The sequence below is a fragment of the Charadrius vociferus genome, unplaced genomic scaffold (genome assembly GCF_000708025.1).
Source record: "Charadrius vociferus isolate BGI_N301 unplaced genomic scaffold, ASM70802v2 scaffold39, whole genome shotgun sequence".
Lineage (NCBI taxonomy): Eukaryota > Metazoa > Chordata > Aves > Charadriiformes > Charadriidae > Charadrius > Charadrius vociferus.
The window spans coordinates 4,212,798-4,234,825 of NW_009650188.1; the positions used below are offsets into that span (position 1 = coordinate 4,212,798).

At 54.8% G+C, this 22,028-nt stretch overlaps 1 protein-coding gene across 1 annotated transcript in view; it reads right to left on the reverse strand.

Annotated features, from left to right (window-relative positions):
- Window positions 1–22,028, reverse strand: part of CACNA1E (calcium channel, voltage-dependent, R type, alpha 1E subunit) — a 108,034-nt gene that overhangs the window by 12,470 nt on the left and 73,536 nt on the right. The window contains exons 30-48 of the mRNA XM_009892926.1: window positions 21,816–22,017; window positions 21,453–21,617; window positions 20,942–21,052; window positions 19,833–19,916; window positions 19,622–19,747; window positions 19,355–19,420; window positions 17,297–17,388; window positions 16,702–16,867; window positions 16,442–16,569; window positions 8,975–9,071; window positions 7,127–7,232; window positions 5,875–5,982; window positions 5,235–5,335; window positions 4,831–4,937; window positions 4,069–4,177; window positions 2,616–2,744; window positions 955–1,135; window positions 650–843; window positions 7–80 (exon numbers count right to left, since the gene is read on the reverse strand). Of these exons, the coding sequence (XP_009891228.1) occupies window positions 7–80; window positions 650–843; window positions 955–1,135; window positions 2,616–2,744; window positions 4,069–4,177; window positions 4,831–4,937; window positions 5,235–5,335; window positions 5,875–5,982; window positions 7,127–7,232; window positions 8,975–9,071; window positions 16,442–16,569; window positions 16,702–16,867; window positions 17,297–17,388; window positions 19,355–19,420; window positions 19,622–19,747; window positions 19,833–19,916; window positions 20,942–21,052; window positions 21,453–21,617; window positions 21,816–22,017 (2,346 nt within the window). The remainder of the gene's footprint in view (window positions 1–6; window positions 81–649; window positions 844–954; window positions 1,136–2,615; window positions 2,745–4,068; window positions 4,178–4,830; window positions 4,938–5,234; window positions 5,336–5,874; window positions 5,983–7,126; window positions 7,233–8,974; window positions 9,072–16,441; window positions 16,570–16,701; window positions 16,868–17,296; window positions 17,389–19,354; window positions 19,421–19,621; window positions 19,748–19,832; window positions 19,917–20,941; window positions 21,053–21,452; window positions 21,618–21,815; window positions 22,018–22,028) is intronic.

Here is a 22,028-nt window from a genome sequence, read left to right on the forward strand (position 1 = left end):
GGGAGCTGGCGGCGACCTCGCCGGGGGGTGCTGGTGTCCGAGATGGAGGGGATGGAGCTTTCACTCAGGGAGCCCGTTCCCTGCAACGCATCAAGACACGCTGGAGAATACAGGGGCGATGGGCAGCGCCGTGCACCCACTGCCCCGCACCCTGAGCCTGGGGTCCCCAGAGCATCTTCCTGCTTGGATGAGGCCCTGCTAAGCCCTCATCTGCCCCATCCCTGCCTCGGGGCCTGGTCCATGGACAAAGATGGTGTCTGCCCTTGGTGGGCAAAAGTAAAAAGCATCTGCAAAACTGCTGTGGGAAGAGCTAACGGCTCTCCAGCTGCTGGTCTCTATGGGCAGCTTCTCTGTGGGCTTCAAGCACACTCAACCACTGGCATCTCCAGGCTTTTGTAGCTGGGACACCTCCACCTGGGCAGGGAGCAGATGCCACAGTAGTGAGAGGATCAGTGTGGAGATCCCCCCCTCTCCCCAAACGCTCTGCAGGGTGCCCAAGCAGCCCCAACCTGATCAGCTCACAGGAGATGCCACCACAGGGAGAAGAGAAGGCACAGAGCTCCCAGAGTTGGGGCTTATCTTCCCGGTTTTGGCAAGGAGCTTTTTCTACACCTCCCTTTGTGCTTAGGAAGGGGTTTCTGGCACTCACCTGCCTGTTGGGTGTCTGTGACCTGCCCTCGCTGGGTGACCGGGACTCACGTCGCCGCTCCGGCGACTCGTCATGTGCCTGGGGACTCCTCTCCTCAGAGTTGCAGCGGGAGATATCGGGGGACAGCAAGTGCTTGCGCTCTTTGGATCGACCCCTCTCCCTGCCGCCCGAGCGATGCCCATCGGACCGATGGCCTGCAGGACATCTCCATCAGTCCTCACCGTCCCCTCCCCAGGAGCGGGGGATGCTGGGCTGAGGAATTTTTTGGCATTGGTGTGGGATGGGGGCCACCCGCCCTTGCTCACCCGTGTCGGCATTGAGGCGCCGGGCAGAGAGCTGGAGCGAGGAGTGGTAGCTGCGCCGGCGGGACTTGTAGGTGTTGTCGCTGCTGCGCTCCATGGAGAACTCATCCAGCCAGGAGCTGTTGGTGCGCTTGTCTCGGATGGTGGAAAACGATCGCCGCATCGAGCTGGTGTCTGTCACCACCTGCAAGCAACCCCGGCCGGCCGGGGAGGGGGTCAGCACCAGGCAGGAGTGGGGGGGACGGCGGTCGAGCAATTACCGGTTCACCCGCCATCACTGGCACACCAACCCCCAGGATGGGGAGAGTTGGAGGGTGGAGGTGGCCATCCTGAGCACAGCCCCACCAAATAACTTCTGCACAAATCAGGGGTGGGAGGAAAATGGGGTTTAGCTGTTGTTCTTGTGAGCTCCCATGCCCCAGCCAGCTGGGAACTGTGCTCCACAAGCAAAGCCAGCGACTGTGGTTCAAGCCAAGGCACCGCGTGTCAGGAGAAGAGCAGCAGCACCCCACCCCGGGTGTGGGGACACGGGCGTCACCAGACCATTGCCCCCCCAGCTGTCTCAGTATCCCTCCTCGCCTTGAAAACAGAGCAAGTGGAGCAAACAGAGACATCGAAGAAGAAATCGTTGAGAGGGGGGGATCCTCTGGTGCCTCTCGCTTGGTGTTTATTTTTCTGTCTGCTGCCACTTTTCCACTGGTCCTCCTTGGTCCTCCTTTATTCCCACGTCCCCTTCCCCTGCACTTATTCCCTCGCTCCGCTCACGCTGTTGTTTTATCATGCCTCTCCTTTCCTTTCTCCCTTCCATGCTTCTCTTTTCTACCTTCTCCTCTCATTCTGTCTTGTGTTCTCACATGTTTTGTGGAAAACATCACCTCCTTCTATATTTTCCTTTGCTTGATTTTGCCATTGCAGCCTCAGGCCATTCTCCCTGTCACCTCTCCTCGCACCATATCCTTTCTACTCTCATCCCCTCCTTCTGATCATCTTCCCCCACAGCCAAATGGTCAATAAAGCCCACAAGGCAAAGCCTCCCTTCCTCTTCACACCCCACCAAAGCACCACGACATTTCACACCAGCACTGACACCAGGACCTCTGTGAGAAAGCAGACCCAGAGCCTTCTCAGCAAAACCAAACCCCATTAAGAGCATCTGTGTCTTGGTGGAGGCTAAGTACAAGACAGAACAACAGCGAAACTGGGCAGACAGACAAGGAGGTGAGATATGGCCTGGGTTCCCCTGGACAGACAGAGAAGCGTGTGCGTTGGGACAATAGGAAAGGAAGGAAAAGGCATTTCATCACCTGGGAGATCATCTGACAGCCGTACTGGGACTCCTTGAACCTCAGCCAGTGCCCAGGGCTGGAGGAAAGCAGGGGTGTCCCACTGTGGGGGGATCCTGCAACCTCCCAGCATGGCCCTGCTCCACCGTGGGTCTTCCACATGAGCCAGGAGATCGATACCCCTGGCTGCTCTCTGCTGCAGCAGGGGAACAGCAGCTCTCCTACTTGTACAGCACCCCAAGGATGGGGAGAAGCTCCAATATCGGGGTGCTGGGGAAGCTGTGGGGCTCATGGGACTTGCTCAGTGTGGAGAGAAACCCCAGTGTTACCTGGTAGGCTTTGTTTCGACCCGGCACCCGTGGGGGCTTTGCTTGGTTTTACCTGGGGATCCACAGTGAGACGAGGCATGGAGGAGGCCCTCCCAGAGACAGCGTGGTCCTGAGTGTCCACGGGAAGGTAGTTGCCACGGTTAGAGGGCTGCACTCTTTGAAACTCCCTAACCTCTGGCTCCTGGAAATAAACACACAGCCAAGTTCTTGGGATGGGGTTGGAGCAGGGCAGCGCGCTGCTTCTGCCCTATTTGCAGGGGACAGCCCTGCTCGTTCAACTGGGGGGCAGAATTTAAGTGGGCCAAAACAAGAGACTAAGACATATCATTCATCACGTTGCCACTGAAAAATAATCTCCGATTCACAATCCATTGCAGGTGTGGTGCTCCAGGCTTGCCTGATGGCCAATTCATCTTACACCTCTTCAGTGGCAGTGGAAACCCTGCCTGGATCTGGTGACGCCCTGACTGCCTGGGCTTTAACTCCTCCTTTTGCCAGAAGGGGACAAACATACGGGATTTTCTCCCTGACACTGTTTTAAAAGCTTTCTGGCCACATCCCATTACAAGAACGCACACCACCTGCGGCACCTTTGCGCTTTGGTTAATTTCCAATTTAGGGGTCTCTCCCCGTCTCATGAAGAAGATGGGTAGGGAGTGAGCCTGGAGATCTGCTAGAAAGTGACTTTACGGGGAGGGGGGAGTCTCATCTGCCACCTCTCTGCCGGCAAGACAGTGGCGTGGTCAGGGTGGCCGGGGCAGGGGATGCCCACCTGCGTGGTACACAGTTCACACAGAGTACTACAGACCCGGGAGACACGGACCGGGCTGGAGATGCACAGTGGTACAACACTGCATCCGACAAGAGTCGGGGTGGTGCGCGAATGCACACACACAGACACGGAGAGAGATATATATAGATATGTATATATATATATACACACACACACACAGAGACACTGCTGCTGCTGGCCGGCATGTGTGTGAGGCCGGAGGGGTGTGCTCCTGTTGGAGACAGTTTGACAGATCGGTTTGGGACTGGGGACACCAGCACTGACAACAAAATGAACATGAATCCGAAAACATCAGATACCATCACTCAGCACGGGGTAACCCACTGAAATGAGCGCTCAGTGGAAAAAAGAACCGCCTGTGAAGAGAAGGATATTTTACTGCAGGACATTGGACCCCGGTCACAGCTCTCACCCCAAAAGCACTTGCCACTGCCTGGCCCCACTAGCCAGGGCTGGTCTGTGGATGGCTGTGTCCCCAGTGCCCGGAAAGAGGTGAGGGGCCAGAGCCCCAGCTGGGGGACACTTGGGGATGTTTGTCCCCTGCTCGGATCCGTGCATGACCCAGTGGCTGCCATCTCCCCACTGTGCTCGCTGCCACAGGGGCAGAGGGCAGCATTTTACCGCCATGCCAACAGCCCCACACCTCCCCATGTCCACCAGCATCCTCACTGGGACCGCAGGTAAGTGCCCACCAGGCAGTGCGTGACTTTACCAGAGACTGGTGCTCCTGGAACTGCCCATGGGCCGGATCCATGCACGCCAGCTGGAAGATCTCCTGTGGTGAGAGTGGGCTCAGCGACGGGAACCCGCTCCGGCTGCTCCTGCAAAGATGGTCCATCTTCAGGGAGGCCACAAGCCAGGTGCTGCCCTCACTGGGTATTGCCTCTCCAGTGGCTCAGAGCTGGAGAGCCCCCATGCTTGCCCCCCAGGCTGTCAAGGCTGAGACCTCCACAATACACATCATGTTCCTTGGACATCTGAATTGCTGCCCAGGCAGGAGAGGACACCAGTGCCCCAGGTCCTGTGGCAGCAGTGGGACATCCCGAGTGCAGTGTCAGCAACTCCCACCATCTCATTCCCACCAGCCAGGGCGCTGGGATCCCCCACCTATCCTGCACCAACCAGGGACCTGCTGTTCAACTGCTCTTGAGGTTCAGGTCCATCCCAGACCCTCTTAGGTAAGAGAATTTGCACTTAGCACTGGGACGGTCCTGCAAGAAGAGCTGCCCTGCAGACACCTGGCCATCCCCCTTGGCCACCTCTGCTACTGTTGATGATGCTGATGCACACCAGCTACCTGGGATCCTGCAAAAGCTTTGTGCCATGAGCTTTCTGTCCCAGACTGGGTTTCTGCTGCTCTCGGCAGCTCTTTAACCCTCTGCGCATCCAAGTGCCAGCTCCAGAAAACAAAAGGAGGGCTACAGGAACAGAAAAACGACAGGAATATCTCCCTTCTTCTCACAGCAATACTCACAGGCCTGAGAGGGTGTCCTGCTGGAGGTAAGGCAGAGCCTTCGCATTTGAGATGATTTCTTGCGGCAAGGAGGATGGCTCCATGCGCTGGAACATGGGGGCATTTTTCTGTATTGAAGAAAGGAAGAAGCTGAGTCTGTAGGAGACGCAGATGAACACCCAGTACTTCACCAACAAAGTCCCCACCACTTGGGAAGATGACAGCACGCTCATCTTTGCTGTTGGGGACCAAGGATGCAGGTACGTATGCCTTGTAGTCACCAAACCCCAACCTGTACCACCATCTTTATCCCTCAGCTGCATCTCATGCCACTGGCTGCATGTTTGGTTGGGACATGGTAGGAAGCAGCAAGGGTGTTCTGAACATCCCTGTCCTGCCCATCGTGTGACCTCACTGAGCCTCACCTGCTCCTCCAGCTGCTGCCGCTGCTTCTTTGCTTTGCTCTGCTTGTAGTAATCCATGATCATCATGGCTGCATATATTTTGCCAACAGTCAGGTCAGAGGCTGAAAGCATAAGAGGGAAGAAAGTGGGGACACTTATGTGTTAACAGAAACAGCAGGTCTGAAGGCACCAGCGCGGATCTCAGGACGAGCCCTGCTGTGGCATACCCTGATGACCTTCAAACTCTGCCCACTGCTCCAAAAGAGAGAAAGAGATGAATACCCAGACACTCCTCGTGGAGATAAAATGGATGGAGATGGCTTGAAAGCATCATCATAAACCACGAAGACACACATCTTCATCACATCATTATATGTAACGGAGCAAGTGATGCTCAACCTCCTGCCCTTACATGCTTCAGAGATGATTTACAGGAGACTTTGGGTTTGGCAGGATTATATCACTGCAAACTTGGCATTTTTCAAGAGGGTCCCAAGCAGCCAGGCAGAGCAAGGCAGAAGTCAGCCTGTAGCAACACAAGGCTTTTTCTCACTTCTCTTCCAGCCGGGGACGGGTCTGACCTGTCCCCACCTCCCTTTGGGAAGAAGCTGCTGCAGGTACAATGGAAACTTGGCAGCGATGACAGCCCCCAGAGACTCACTTTTTGGCATGGGTACCAACAAGTCAAGCATCTTCTGGGACAGGTGAGGCCAAATGGTCAGGATCTCCTTTTGAAGCTCGGAATCCAGCTGCTGCCAATCTGCACCACCTTGAACAGTGGGGAAAAGAAGTGGCCCACGTACATCAAGACCTGGCACCAGGGTCCAACTAAAAACACCCCCTTCCCATCCTGAAGTGAGGTTCATGAGCAGCAACCAGCTCTCACTGGGCTGGGAGGGCCATCTTGCATCAGTGAGCCTGGTCTCCTGCTCTCGCAGGGAAACTTTCCTACCATCCCTTCCATATGTGCCTCCTTCTCCCCATCCCCTCCCCTCCCACTCAAAGCTGCCATCTTCAAGCTCGCCTTGGGTCCGTCTCTGCGGCTCCAATCCTACTCCAGCCCACACACACCTGCTGCTGCCCCACTTTCTCTTTGCTGGTGAGCGGATCATGTGCTGGTGAAAGAGCAGCTCCACTTGGTTGAAATCCTTAAATACTCGGCGATGCTGTGCAAGGACAGCAGAGCTCTCTGGACAGTGGTGAAAGGATTTGCTGAGCTTAGGAAGACCAAGGCTCAAAGGGAGCTGTCAACACGTGCCAACTGGAGACACCTGAGCCCGAGGCAACTCTGCTGAGCTGCAGGACACCCAGGTTCAAATCTCTGCTTTACCTAGAGGGACGTGAACCCAAGGAGCTGTCTCGTCACTGGGCTTTTGCTGCTATCTTGCCCTGGGTTGGGTTTTCTTCCAACAGCTCAGCTGTTCCCAGGGGACTATGTGTTGAAAATGGCATGTTTCTGTAGAAAGCTTTTGATCTGATGAATCAGAGTGTTTCCAGCAACAACAACAAAGCCTGTTTTCCTGCTCTGAACATTTTATCTTCCCTGAGGGAGAGATTTCTGTTCCCCTGCTTTAGGAAGCCAAGCACATGTGATCTTTTCCCTCCTTGGTTTGGTATTGTACACAGGGAGGAACAGGAATTCTCTCCCCCTTTACACAGTGGACATCAAGCTGTTTCTGCTCTCTAGAAGAAGCTTCTAGTGGAAAACTGGCCACTTCTTCCCTAAAGAAATAGATTTTTTAATAGAGAGTGTCAGAAATTTGCCTGTTCAAGGTAATCACGTCCATCCACATGCCAGGCTCTATGTGGCTAACCCCAATTTAGCCATGAAGTTGTCAGCTTGCCCAAAGGATGAGTGCTGGTCACTCTGAAACCCTCCTGGCTCTGTCCCCTCTCTGCCCCACCAACCTTACCTTTGGCAATTTTGATGTCCAAGGCCGTGCGTATCAGTGCCATCAAGGTGGAGGTAAAATGGACCGTCATGTCCTCGGCCACAGGCATGTTCATCAGCACCAGTCTCTGCGCAAGAGAGAGAAGAAAACAGCGGACGGAAAACAATATCGAAAAACACATCGACCAGGCTGGAGGAAAAGAAATTAAACATTAAACAAAAGGGAAAAAAAAATTAAAAAATAAAAAGCAACAAAGAGTGTCAAAACAGCACAGCCAAAAAAGAAGGGCAAGGATCACCCCGCCACCCCCCCCGGCTCCTTCCACCCCAGGACACCGGCTCACTGCCTTCCAGGGCTCCTCCTGCACCCCGGGAATGGCCCCTGAGCCCCCCTCCCCACAGCACCAGGGCTGCCACGGCACTTCCCGGCACTTTTGGGAAGACACGCCTGATCCATCAGGGATGCGGGCGTGGGGAATGCTCGAGAAGGGGAGAGGGGGCTCAGGTTTCCGTTCCCGGGTGGTTTGGCTTTCCGGCTCTCAACCCTTCCCACCTGGGGCAGGGGAGAGGAGGGTCCCTAACCTTCAGGGACTTCAGATCGGCTGGATTCCTCTAGCATGCTACATCCTGGCGCTCCCTTTTTGCGTCTTTCAGAGATGAAGTTTGCCAGCACATGCACAGGGTCCAAATTATCCAAGGGTGGGGAAGGGAAGGAGAGGGAGAAAAAGTGCAGAAGGAAAGAGAGAAGGGCAACCAAGGCAGGTTAGACACGCCATGCTCCTTCCCCACCCTGGGCAGGCGGGGTGCAAACCGAAGTGACCAGATCCACTTTCCAGAGAGTATATTTTGCTTTGTGAATACCTTGGGTCATCCCTTCCCTGCCCATTCCTTTTCACCCGGCTTCTCGTGTCCTTTCCCTGCCTTCAAGCTTCCTATTTTCTCCTGGAAAAGTGTGATGGTGGATGTATGCATGTGTGAACAAACATGTGAGAGCCAGAGAGGGTGGCAGCGTGATTGCAAGTGTGCACAAGTCTCCCCTTCGCTGGCCCTGAATGCTGCTGAAAGGGCTGCGGGCAGCAGCCCGTGGCCAAGGAAAGCTTCATTTTGCTCCAGACTTGGGCAACACATTGGTCTGTAGCTCCAGGTATTGTCCTAACAGCTGCTGCCTTCAGCAACGCCACACAGCTGCCACCCCACGTCCTTCAGGGCTTCCCGTGCTCCTGCTCCATGCCTATGCAGCCAGGAGCACGCTGTGCCTGTGCCATGAGCCATCTGCTGGCCACCACCCCCGGAGGAACAAGGGGGTAAAACTCAGAGACACCTTTTGAAGGCACCTGGCTTTGCCTTGCACAAGCCATCCTTGGGATAGCTCATGCCAATGCACCTAGCTCCTCATGCACTGCAGAACTGCTCCTACAGGATACGTCCTTGCTGCCCACCTGCTTCCCATTCTCCATGGGCTTTAGCACTGACCGGGACAAGGATTGTTCCAAGCCCAAGGGATGAGCTTGGGTCAGTGAGCCCCTAAGGACATCTCACTCTCCCAACTGTGCTATGGGGTTGCTCCTTACCCCATCTTCTCTAACCCTCCCACTTCCACGCTACTGCTGATCCTGCTCCTCTTCTTTCACTGGGGTCCTCCATCCCAGAGCTCCCTGGGCTTGCGAGTGACCACGGCAGCGTCACATGCGTGGGCAGTGGAGACCAGCCAGCATGGCCAGGACTCTTCTGAGGCTCCCCAGGAGTGAGCTAAACACACGTTGGATGCCCCCAACGCCTCCCCAGCTTCCCCCAGCACCACCTCCCGCAGCTCCCTCAAGCCCCGGCTCCTGCTCAGCTCTAGCCCCCATAGAAGGAAGGGTTGATCTACCTTATAGGCCACTTTGGAAGGACATCTCTTGCCGAGGCCTAGCGGTGGTGACATAAGAGTCAGCATTTCATACATCTCAGTGTAATGGATTCGGCCACTGCTCATGAAGGGGGAAGGGGAGGGAGGGAGATGCAGAGAGAGAGGAGGCATTCCCAGAGAGCAGGAAAACGTACAAACAAAAATAGTACAGGAAAACAGGAGAGAAAAAACAAACGGACACACAGGAAAAGAACAGGAAACCCGTTAATCAAGGCAAATCATACATGAGAGACTGTCCTGATGTGGATTTATAGCACTGCTCACACAGACCCAGGAATGCTGGCAGAAAGCAACTCACCCCTCTCCTCTCTGCTGCTGGCCTCAAGCGCCTGTCTCGCTAGCAGTCTGGCAGTCCTTCTCTGGTCTCAACCCCTTTCCTAAAGCCCTCCAGCAGCCCCCAACTTGTCCCACAGGTTCCAGGGCTGTGTGCGAGTGGTATAAATCAGATACACGGCACTCAAGCCATGGGTTATTTGAGATAACGGCGGTTTGCACCACAGTGCTCTGTGGCCTCCGTAGCGTCTTCCCTCCCGGGGGGGGACCTGGGTATTGCTTTGCATCGCCACCTAACCCATAGCTGGAAGGCTGTGTATCCCCAGCTCATAAGGTCTATGCAATTGGGAGGCAGCGTCTTGCATAGAAGGCAGTGGGCCAGGGTCACTTGTCAAAGGAAGATGCCCAGTTGCTTCCGTCTGGCTCTGCGGATGGACCACTTTCCCACCATGCACCAGTGCAAAAGGCATGCTGAATTGGCTGAAAAAACAAAACCGGGAGGAAAAGTTGTACATGCCATGCTCCCGCCCTGGCTCTCTCCCACATGCGGCTGCAAGTTCCACCAGGTTGGAGTTTAAAGAGTCTCAGCAGAGGCAGCTGTTTGGGCCTTCCAACATCGGGGTTCATTTGGGTTTCCCAAGGGAGGCGGCTAGGACAGACCCCCACCTCGCGCTCCTCTGCTCCGTCAGGACCTGCCTAGGATTGCTGCAGTGGGGAATGCTACCAAAAACGGGCCACCCGATGACGCCTTGAGCCCTCTGCCAGGCAGAGATAGTTGGGCTGTGTCTCCCTCTCTCTGCATGTCCAAGAGGCCACTCAAGTGCATCTCTCGGGGATCCTGGGCTCGGCCATCACTTCTTCCCTTCATGCCAGGCTTCTGTCCTGCACTGCAGTGTTCAGGATGGTTAATTGGCAAGGACAACCTCACAACAGCAAAAGCATCAACCCTTACAGCTGGGCTGGGAGGACTCTACTGGAGAGGAACCTGTCTCACCTGGGGTGGACTGGGAGAGAGGGCACTGCCGAAAAATTAAGCACTCTCCACGGCATCCTGGCCTTTTCCCTACCCATGTGCTCAGAGCAGCATGGAAAAGGGAGAAGAAGAAATATCCTCTTCTCAGGGGTTACCACTGGTTTGGAAGCAGACTCCTGGCCAAAGAGGCCCCCACCAAGATAAGTCCTGACATTTTGGATGGGAACTAGAGATGGTAATGGCCCGCAATGGGAGCTGTTTGGGGTGCAGGCCCAGAACAGGCTGGGAAAGCGATCCCCTTTGAGACCTGGCACACTTAAATGGGTAGGAAAGAGGATCGATAACAACACTGGAGACTATTAAGCGGGATGATCAAGAGGAAATATCCAGGTCCAGGAGTCTGTAAAGCAGCATCTTGGCAGAGCTGAAAGTGCACTGACTTGATGTGCTTGAAGAGGAGAAGACTTTAAAATTTTCATGCTCAAGAACTTTGTGTAAAAAGGAAGCAAGTCAGTGATCTTCCACCCACCCTTCCTGGCAGGGGGGATTTTGGTGTACCCAGCACACATCAGACACTGTCTTTTGTACTGAGATTCTCTGCACAACGACGGAGGGATGGATTCCCGTGAAAGGAAGAGTTTGCATCAGTAACCAAGAAGGACTGCAGAAGAACTGTGCTGTTCCCACAGACAGGCTGCACGCTTTGCTGCTTCCCAGAGCAGAGATCTTAAAGCGTTTTGAGCAACACAGCTGTGTCCAGAAACCACATCCCCATGGACTGAAGCACAGGAAGGCATGTGCAATGCCATTCATCTGAACCGGATGCCTCCCAAGAGCTGGTCCCAGCATGGGCACACCCTTGATGGGAGAGCTGGCCATCTGTCCTGTGTCTGGATGGAGATGTGCTCTGTGGCTGTGGCACAGGGTGGCCTGTAAAACCACCAGGCACTAACGACTCGGGCCTGGTACTCTGAGAGAACCATGTGAGTGATGGAGGAGGAAATCTGGGGGACATCTGTCCTCATGTGGTTAGGAAACAAGTACTGTGCCGTAACAGGCTGTTAGGAACAGAGCACCAGAATAACAAGTGATGTGAGAGTAGGTTCAGGAATAGGATATGTCCACAGGGACATGAATGTCTGTGGAGCATCCGCCTGACCCATGACCATCTCAAGGGCTACTTTTAGGGGGCAAAGATGATGCCCACCTCCTTGGCTCACTTTTGCATGGCTGCTAGAAGCAGATGCATTGAAGAAAGGCAGATATAGCCCCAAGGAGTAGAGCTGGTTGCCAGGATGCAGTCTCAGCAAGATGTGATTACAAGACCTGCTCTCCCCAGCATAAGGACAGAGCTTGCTGGACTTCCACGCGAAATGTTCCTGCACCAATGTCCCTTTGTTATCCCACCTGTGGATGGCCTAGTGGGTATGCTTCCATACCATGCTGCACCCCTATGCAGCATCCTGAACTTGCCCAAGCATCATCTCTTCTAAAGCAGGCTGTCCATCACTCCATAAACACATTGGTGTGTGTTTCTGCAAGTTGTTGTTGTCGCATTGTCTGGCAGGATAGGGGTGAGGGCTCCAGGAAGGTGAACTTGTACACTGTGACGTGCAGGGCAGGCTCACCAAAAGGAAAGGTGAGCAAGTTGGGTCAGCTTTTTGGGATCTGGACCATGGTGGCAAGATGCAACGACCACGTGGGTTTTCTTTCTTCATCAGTTGCCTTTTGGTAATTGTTCCAAGGCAGTAGGAATTCCCGAAAATCTCTCATGCCCTTGAAATATCCCATGCACAGGGAGGAGCAGGCTGAAGCAAGACAAGGAAGAGATGGGGATGGTCTCCCTCACACGACAGCAGAAGTGGGTCTCACTCTCTGCCTCCCCATGAGTTTATCCACCTTCACTGCTCTGTCCATCCCACAGAGTCAGCAGAAAGCCCAGACTGCTGCAGAACTCTCTCTTCCCAGGAAGCATTACAGGTACCCTTCTGAGCACCAGGTGATCCAGCTTAGGAGAGCAGCATTTCCCAGTGAAGCCCTGATGTCAATCAAGAAAGACTAAAAATTCCTCTTCCTGTCTTCTGTCTGCAGGGACCCGAGCAAGTGTTCTCAGCAAAGCCGCCATCCTTTGCCAGGGATGCAACAGAGAAGAGTGGAAAGACTGCAAAGAGCCCCTCCTTGAACAAATGAATCATCTGAGATTCTTGCAAGAAATCTCCTATCCCTAAATAACTCTTCATAAATGAGGTGACCGACCATCCAGGCCTTGTCTTGCTTGCTCTGCTTTATTTCTGGTGGTCTACTTCAAGATTTCAAATGTGTGTATCATCCCCATGACCAGCCGTGGAGAGTGACAAACCCATTCCAAGGATGCTGGCTGGAAGAAGCATTTCTGATGTGGTGAGAAGGATGCGGTGGCTACACCATGATGAACCAAGGAACCCTCTTCCTCTGCAGAGCCAAGATCAAGGGCCAGGGGTATCTGAGCTCCCCTCGTACATCTCCTCAGATGTTGTGAGGGAAGAACAAGCTCTGTGGTTCATCTTTTCATGCCATGGACAGACATAGGTGTTGTGGCACTTTGGAGGAGGGGGAAGGCACAGGATTTTGCTCAACTGTCACCCCAATATAAAATAAATTTTTAAAAGGAGTGCAAGTCAGACAGGCACAAGGAGGCCAAATCGCTGCCATGGACTCACAGCCAGCAGCTGGGACATCGGCTCAAGCAGGAGAGGAGCTGTTGAGCTCCAGGGATGTGCCCAGGTGCCACCACCTCCCAGGCAGGTCTGGCAAGATAAGTGCGAGACTAGCAAGAGTCCTGCTCCCCAGAGACACGGTCATGTGTCCTCCAAGTGACACACTTGAGGAAGAGTCTGTTGGGCACAGCACGGTGTCCCCCAGGGAGAGGGGTCACCCTGGCCTCCCGTCCTACCCCCGGCCCTCAGTCTCCAAAACAACGGCAGTCACCAACATCTTCCTGCCTTTGCTTCCCCCCTTTCCTCCTCAGGAACAAACCACAGCTAAGTCCCCCCAGAAAACTCCTGCTCCCTTGTGAGGGCACTTTGAGAAGCCAAGCAGGGACAGTGGCATTTGGGGCCTGGCACCCTTCGGGGGCTCTCTGCGCCGATGGTGCTGGGGCAGGGGGCTAGCTGGGGGACTCAATTTGTCGAAACCCACCCCAGGAGGCTCTGAGCCCCCTCCGGCCCCACTCATGCCTCCCCTCAAGGGGGACAGCTGCTGGCTCTGGGAGGCCGCGGACCTCTTTAAACTCGAAGGAAAGCAACATCAGGGTTCCCTCGGGAGGCGCGGTGGCGGTGGAGCAGGGGGGAAGGAGGGGTGGATGGTGCGTCCCGTGGCCAGGTTGTGGCGGAGGACTGGGAGGCAAACCTTGCACGCCACCCTGTAGGGGCAGTTCTCTCCTAGGCCCAGAGGAGGCGAGATCACCCGTACTAATTTGTACATATCCTTATACGAGATCCTGCCGCTGCAAAGGAAGCACAGGTGGGTTAATAGGACACTGAGAGAGTGGAGGGGAGGATGGACAGCTTAACCGGGGGATGCTGGGGCCATCTGTGGGGCAAGACCCCCAGGGGTGTATGGCTCTTATTCTGGCACTGTCAGACCCAGAGAGGGGAAAGCTATGAGCACCAGCTACTGCCTTCTCCACCATGAGTCAGCTCATACCTCCTCACACTGACCCATTTTGACCCTGGAGGACAGTTTTGGTGGGGAACACCACCCCATCCCCCTTCCTCATTGTGCCCCTGGCCACCTACGTGTGTTGGGAGAAGGCTGGAATTTTAGACAGGGTGAGCCTGCAGCTTGGTTGGATTCTAGCCACCACGAGCCCTTTTGGTGGAGTTACGTCCTGTCACACCACCAGAGAGCCTGTCCTTGCATGGCCAACTCTCTGGTCCTCACAAGGTCCCAGGGAGCTTGGCAGCTGAGTCACTTGTATCTCCAATATCTGGGGAACCTGAGATGGGGAGAGATAATGTGACCAGCTGGTGACCGGTGGCTGAGGCACTAGCACCTAGGTCTCTCACAGTCCCGTCCTGTGCTCCGACCACCAGACCACGCTCTGCCAAGGGTACACATTATTAGAAGCAAACTCTCCCATACACACACCCCTTCTTGCCCACAGAAGCACATCTCCCCGGACCCGGGTGCAGTCATCACAGAAAATGGCCCGTGTCCCTCCTGCACCGGCTGAAATAACGAAGCAGTCGAAGTGGAAAGCTGGCAGGAGAGGGTGCAGGGGCCGTCAGATGCTGAGCTCCCCCGCTCCACTCCAGACCAGAGCCCTTTGGGAAGTGGGACTGTGTGGGGTGGAAGTGCTGAGGTGCAGCATGCTGCAGCCTCCTGGGCATCCTTAGACAAGCTTGAAGGGAAACCACACGAGGAGGCAAAGAACAGCATTACCATCCTAGCCAGCAGCTTTGCCTCTGGTTTCTCCTTGCTCTTCTCCCATCCCCTCTCCATCACTGGCCAGAGCTAACCCAACCATCTAGGCAAAACCCATCCCTGAGCCCTTCTGGTGCTGGGTGATCTCCCTGTGAGACCTTCACGTGATGGTCCCGGTGTCAGGATACAGAACTGCTCCCCCACTCAGGTGGTGGGACCCATTCAGATGTACTCACCCGTTCCTCACCCAGCAATGGGTGAGCAACCCCAGCCAGGGCTGCCCCCACAGGCCCAGCACCACCAGCTCCTGTGCATGTCCCCTAACCACTGTCTACATATCATGATGAAAGACCACGGCTTGCTCAGAATCAGAGGGGTACGTGGCATCGATAGGACAGTTCAGGCATACTTTTTCAGTGACTGTCCTGGAGACCCAGGCCACCAACATGGGGGGTGAGAGTCAACGAAGTGCCTGGTGTGAAGAAATCCTTCCCAAAATCCATGGATGAGAAGCCCCACACCAAGCAGCTGGATGCTTCACTTCTCTCACCTCCTTTCCCTTCTCTAGTTGTCCATCAGGACATCTACTCACCTGTACTGACCTCCACCCCTTGCACAAGGCCATGTCTCCCACTAACAAGCAAACCCACCTGCCTATGGGGACCTTGCACAGCAGCAAGAGTGCTGGAGGAGGCCATGTGGGGAGGAACCTGGCCAGCACTGAGCTGCATGGGGTTGGACAGAAATGGTGGAGGAAACTATGCCAGGAGTTGAGTATATCAGGCATGAAAAAAAATCTTGGCTGGAGCTGGTCTCTTGAGGGGCCGGACATTTAGGAGTGGAGGCGAAGAGTCTCCAAAGGGAGCATGTGTTGCTGTCAAGGACTCTTGAACTAAGATCACCCACGATCCCTGGCACAGCAGTAGAGGGTCGTGGCTCCAAAGAGGCTGTCGCTGGGGTGGGGGAGGGAGGAAGGGGCCACAAAAGATGCCCTCATAGTGCTGGGGCAACATGCTCCCAGAGGTGCAGAGGTGGTCCACACTGCTACACTAGGGATGCTCCAGACCATCATGAGAGGAGGGGTGGAGAGCGGCTCCTCTGCAGCAGCAGCAGGAACAGAGCCAAAGCCCAGCCACCAGGAATATGAATGGCCACTGTGAACCTGTCCCATTGCCAGGAACATGCTGCTGGCCTGCTGTTTGCTGGGGTCCTCATCAGCAAAGGTGTGAGTGCAGGAAACAAAGTCCTCCCATGTCAAGAGGGGTGAGTGGGCTGGCCAGCGTAAGAACACAATTCCTCAAACCCATCAAACACACTCCCAACCAAGGTCCTCCATAGGTGACTTGGCAGTAGTCCAGCAGACCCCCAGCATCTTCCCATTGCTGGGAACAAGCCCTGCTCAGCTCCGCTCTGACGGGGAGCTGTGGGTGCTGGGGACCAGGCAATGGAGCCGGTCGCAGGGCAGAGTCACCCAGCTGGTGGATGGGGATAGGGAGGGAGGCTGAGAGGGACCTGCCCACTGGCCAGGGAGGAGAGAAAGAGCAGGAACCTCCAGCACTCAGGATAAACACCATGGCAAACTGTGAACTTCACCCAAGACGCTTGTGCCACCAGGCGTTGTAGGAACCAGCTGCTGCCCTTGTAATGACTGCAAGCGAGAGCAGCCCTTCCCTGACCATCCCAGGTATCACAGCTGGTTTCCGATAGCAGAACACAGAGATGCCTGTTTAAAACTGGCTCTGAGAGGTTGCTCAGGAGAGAAGGAGCTGGCTACATACCACGCTGCTCTGTCATACTCTGCCCAGATCCGGACAAACTCATCTAGATGGTGAGGTCCCAGGATGGAGGAATCCCGAGTCAGGTATTCAAAATTGTCCATGATGACCGCCACAAACAGGTTGAGCATCTAAGTGAAAGGAAAAAAGGCAGAGAGAAAGGAAAGTAGGGCTAGAGGGAGTAGAGATGACCTTATGGTGGGGGCACAGGTTGGGAGGCTGAGGAGAGAGGCCCCCAGGGCTCTCAGGGAGGAGGAACTCACCAGGAAAGAGCAGAAGAAGATGAAGGAGACAAAGTAAACATAGGCCAGGTCGGTTCCACAGCGCTCATTCTCATTCTGCCCAGACGTCGCCGTCGTGTCCGGCTCACAGCCTTTGCCCTCCAGGCAGGACAGCATGATCTCCTGCCATGCCTCTCCCGTGGCACTCCTGCGCCCAACACAGCTGTGCTCAGCAGGTCGTGGTGGCACAGGATGGACCCGGGACAGGATGCCCCCAGAAGAAACCTCACAAGAAGCTGTGCAACCTCCTGCCCAAATTAAATGCATCTCCAGCGTGCAGAGGAGCACGGTACTGGATCAGCAGCAACCGAGCTGGACCCACACAAGCGCAGCCATGCCAGGGTGTAGCTCCCCCCAGCCAGCTGGTCCAAAGAGCTGGGAGACAGACATCCTTTTTGGGGCAGGGTGGGGGAAGAAAGGGGTTCCTGAGCTCCTGTGGCTATGTGTTTGCCCAGCTGGTCTCTAGCACCAAAAGCTGACGTCCACCTAACATCTTGGGGCGAGAACCTGGCCAGCCCAGCTCCTGGCATGCCTGTACCCAAAAATGCAGCCAAAGGAGTTTTCTATGGTTACTTACCTGAAGAGGAGCATGAGGGAGCCCAGGAAGCTGCGGAAGTTGTTGTGCCGATTAATGTGGCTTTCCTCATCTAGTTTGATATTGCCAAAAACCTACAGGAGGGAGAAAAAGGGCTGTTATCCAGACGAGAGCTCGGAGGCCAGGGAAGCGGCTGCACTTGCGCCTTCCCTACAGGGACCAATCCTGCCCCACGTCCCTCACCCTTGGCACAGCCAGCCCCCAAAGCAGGTGACATCCACCATCTCTGCGCAGTCCCCCATGGAGAAGCATCCCAGCAAACGCATGCTGGTGCACAGCCAGCGCACTGAGGAGCTGGTGCCAAGCAGCCATCAGGGAAGGAGACTCTCCTCTCCTCGGCAGGGATTTGTGGTGGGCAGCAAAGGCTGCGAGAGGCCGAGCTGCCATGGAAACAGGAGCACAGAGGACCTGGGATCAACAGAGTCCAACTGCTCCACGTCCATCCCTCTGCTGTGCTACGGGCGGCATCCAAGCACCACAAGGCCGCTGGTGGTCTCGAGCACACTGGAGGGACGGGGACGAGCCGCACCACCCTGGGTGGGTGCTGGGTCCTGGTCCTGGAACTCCCAGGAGCTTTTCGCTTAGTAGGAAAACGGTCTGTGATGCTGAGGTCGGGCACAGCAGCACAAACAGGATGGGGAAGGGCTCAGTGAGGGAGGGACAGAACAACTTCTGACCCACGATGGACTGTCAGACACCCGGGACTACTGTCCCCAGGGTCAAAAGAGGCAATGAAGCCCCAAACATGGACAATAGCCTAATAACGACCCATAGCCAAGGCCATGGTAGGATATAACGAATGTTCATAAAGTGCCTCAAATAGGAAAAATGTGCTGTTATTACTGTTAAATATTTATTCCACTTTCCGTGAACCTAAAAATATACTAACTGCAGAGTATTTTTTCCCCTGTACAGGTTTTTTGGAATGTGTAATTGTAGAATATTTTCTGCCTCCAGCTATTTTGCTCAAATAACGCCCACAGACTTTACTGCTTGGGGATTTGTTCACAATGGTGTTAAAAAAAAATATAAAATAAATCAAATACTACCGCACGGCAGGGAGGGGGGCTGAGTCAGATGGCGGTTGTTTAGCGCAGAGAACACCTGGAGCCGGTGCAGAGATGTGTAGGACAGAGCGGCCAAAACCAGCCATGCGACTCTCTTGGGGCGGGAGAGAGGGGGTGGAAGAGACGAAACACCAGCGCTGCCAAGCAGCCCAAGCAGGGGGCCACTGCGCTGCCTGCTGCCTCCCCAAAATCTGCCTGTCCAGGCAACGGTGTCGGGTACTGCAGCAGCTCGCTCATCAGGTGGCTCCAGATCCTGAGCGTTTGTCAAAGATGCTTTGTCAGATCCTCAGCGTGGGATTTAGTCACCAGAGAACTGAGCCAGCCCCCCGGCATGTGTGGAGCTGAGGGTTTTAGCTCACGTGCTTCTTATTTACCAGCTGGAGCCTGAGAAGCTAACATCTTCCCATGCTCTGCAGACCTCCCACCATCTGGTAGGTCATCGCAGGTCCCTAAGCACGAGAGCCCAAGCAGACCATCAGCAGCACAGCTACAACATAAACCCTCTGTAGAGTGACAAGGTGGACAGCAGGCTGCAGGCATCACCACCACGATCCAGCCGCTCAGAAGGGAAAGGCAGAAGGGCTGCTCACCAGGTCCCTCAGGCATGAAATCAATCTCTAGGGGCTACTAGGGAGCTGGAGACAAGATGTAATTTCCGAAGGAATGGGTGGGAATTTGAAAGCACCCGTCACACAGGATGCCCAGCTGAGTCCCCCCAAGGCCACATCTCTAAGGGTACAAGTTGGGAAGGCAGCTGTGGAGCTTGACTGAACAAGCCTACAGCAGGTCACCCAGGGAGTGTGGCTCTGCAGCTCCCAAACAAGCTGTTCTGCCCTCGGGACCTTGCCGGACACCGTGAGTGAGTGAAGCAATGACAGGCAGGCACAAGGCTGGCTGCTGTGCATAATGCTGAGGACATGCTGGTCCAGCCTGTCCGCGCCAGAGGGATGCACACTGAGATGTCTGTGCTCACCTGCATCCCAATGATCGCGTAGATGAAGAAAAGCATGGCGATCAAGAGGCAGACGTAGGGGAGGGCCTGCAAGATAAGCAGATGAGTCATCTCATTTAGCACAGGTCCAGCTCCAGAGGAGTACAAAAAGCACAGCGAGCAGGTAAGCTGTGCCAATCCGTCTCTCCTACAAGCCAACAAGTCAGCAAGACCTTAGGAACAGCCTGCATTTGGGAGCAGCACCCCGGCACCGTGGCCTGGGAGGAGACAAGGGCACATGGGACTTACCTTGAAGGACTGCACGAACGTCCAGAGCAGGATGCGGATGGTGTAACCCTGGCGCAGCAGCTTGATGAGCCGAGCAGCCCGGAAGAGCTTCAGGAAGCTCATGTTGAAACTGCTGGTGTTCACCAGCTGGGAGAAGATGAGAGGGTCAGAGGGAGGCGGGAGCCCTCCACCCCGCAGCCGTACGCCCCGCTGCTCCCAGCCCCCGCTTCACCTTGGTGTCCGTCAGGATGATCTCCGTAATGCTGCCAATGACGGTGATGAAGTCAAAGATGTTCCAGGTGTCCCGGAAATAATTCTGCAAAAGGAAGGAGAGAGGGAACATGGATTTGAGCTTGGGGATCGCAGGTCTGAAGGGCACTGGGCCACAGGCCAAGGCTGCTCACAGGCAACGGTGGCAGTGGCAGAGACCTTGCTGCCCATTTGTATGCAGCCACGGTCTGGAGCACTGTCCTGCATCTGAGATGGTGGCAGACCTGAGGGCGTCTGCAGTGTGCAGCTTCTCTTGGGAGATGACTCATGCAGCCAACAGGTCACCCTGGTGAATGGGAACAGGAAAAGCAGCCACAGCTAGCCCTGGTCAGGCTGCAATAGTTCATCACGCTGACCCTCACAGCCATGAGGCTGCTTTGCCCTCCTCTTTGTGGGCGCCCAGACCCACCTCAGCCCCTGCTCTTCGTGCAGCAGCTGGTACAAGACCAGACCTGACCATGGCTGAAGCCACTGGGAGCAGGGAGGGTGGCTAGAAACCTTCCTGCTAGTGGCTCGCATCTCCCAGTATGGGTTAGAAACAGGAAAGAAACTATAAAAGAGCAAATCCAACAGTTGCTTATAAGCAGCAGAGAGTAGCTGAAGAATCTTAAGAGTGGCTTCAAATCTTAAATGAGCAGCTGGGGATTTGAGGACTGCGAATTAGGCAGGGAGGTCTCACTGCTGGTCAGGTCTGGTCCAACTGATACAGCCCAAGGACAGCAATGCACTAGCATCTCATGGCTGCCAGGGACAAGGGACAGTAGCCACCAGCATGACTGCAGCAGCAGTTGACTTTAGCAGGGCAGCTGCACAGCACATACGTGGTCCAGGCACCAGAGCAGCACAGAAACAAGGCAAAAAGTGAAGCAATGGTGTGGCTTCCCCCACCAGCATCCAGCAGTGGGAAGTTAAATGAGAACAAAAGGAGCAACTCCAACCTAAAAGCAGCTTTCAGGCTGGGACCCAAAATAAATAGCAACCACCTCACATTATTAACACCTTTCCTCTGTGATCTGTGTGCTGCCAAAGTCCAAATTAACACCCTTGTCAAGAACAGGAGCAGCCACTCACCAGGAAGCCGAAAGCGATGATCTTGAGGACGCACTCCAAGGAGAACACCATGGTAAATGCGATGTTCAGGTACTTCAGGGCCAGCTCATAGGTGTATGGAGCAGAGTAGTACTGATGGAAAGAGAGAGACATTGCTAGCCAGGAGAGGGCCTGCCAGCCTCTTGGCTGATGATTGTCCCAGGGAAGACCTGCAGTGGTCCATGTTCCTTGCACCGGGTGCCTCAAGACCATCTCCTCCTTCCCCTCTCCACCCCTCTCCCAGGACAGCTGCCACTCCTTCTAAGAAGGAAGCACAGAATAAATCCAGATCTCTCTGCAGTAGTTAAAAGGCCATCTCATTTAGGGAAGATCTCGTCTCTAGTTTGGGGCATGTGGGGTTTCAAGTGACTATGCCAAGGGAATACATGTTCAGACCCCGTCTCAAAGCATCTCCTAGAAACAACCAAAATACCCTCTGGTCCCATCCTGACCAATCCTCCTTCTCCCCACCGCCCCAAACAGGACAGCTCACCTTCATCATCAGTACCACAGTGTTCAATGCTATCATGGCCATGATGGTGTATTCGAAGGATGGGGAGACCACAAAGTGCCAGACCCGGTACTGGAAGGTGTGCCGGTTCTGGGGCATGTACCGCGTGAGTGGCTTGGCGCTGATGGCAAAGTCAATACAGGCCCTCTGGAATAAAACAACGTGCATCAGACGCTGGCCGATGATAACACAGGGGTTGGTGGCTGCCACACTTCTTTCCTTCATGCGCTGAGCAGGCAGGTGGCTCACATGTTTCTTACACCTTTTCAACACCTAGGGAGCTCCAAGCTCACAAACTGCAGAAAACCCACGGAAATGTCCTCTTTCCCCCTCCCCAGACCGTACCTCATTCTTCTCCAGACTGCACTCCTCCATCATTTTGTCTCCTTGCTCTTGGAATGTAATGATGATGAGAGCCACAAAAATGTTGACAAAGAAGAAAGGGAAGACCACAAAATAGACGACATAAAAAATGGACATCTCCATGCGGTTGCTGCGGCTGGGCCCGCGGTCCTCCTCCGTCACATCCACTGAATGCTGCAGCACCCTGTGGCCAGA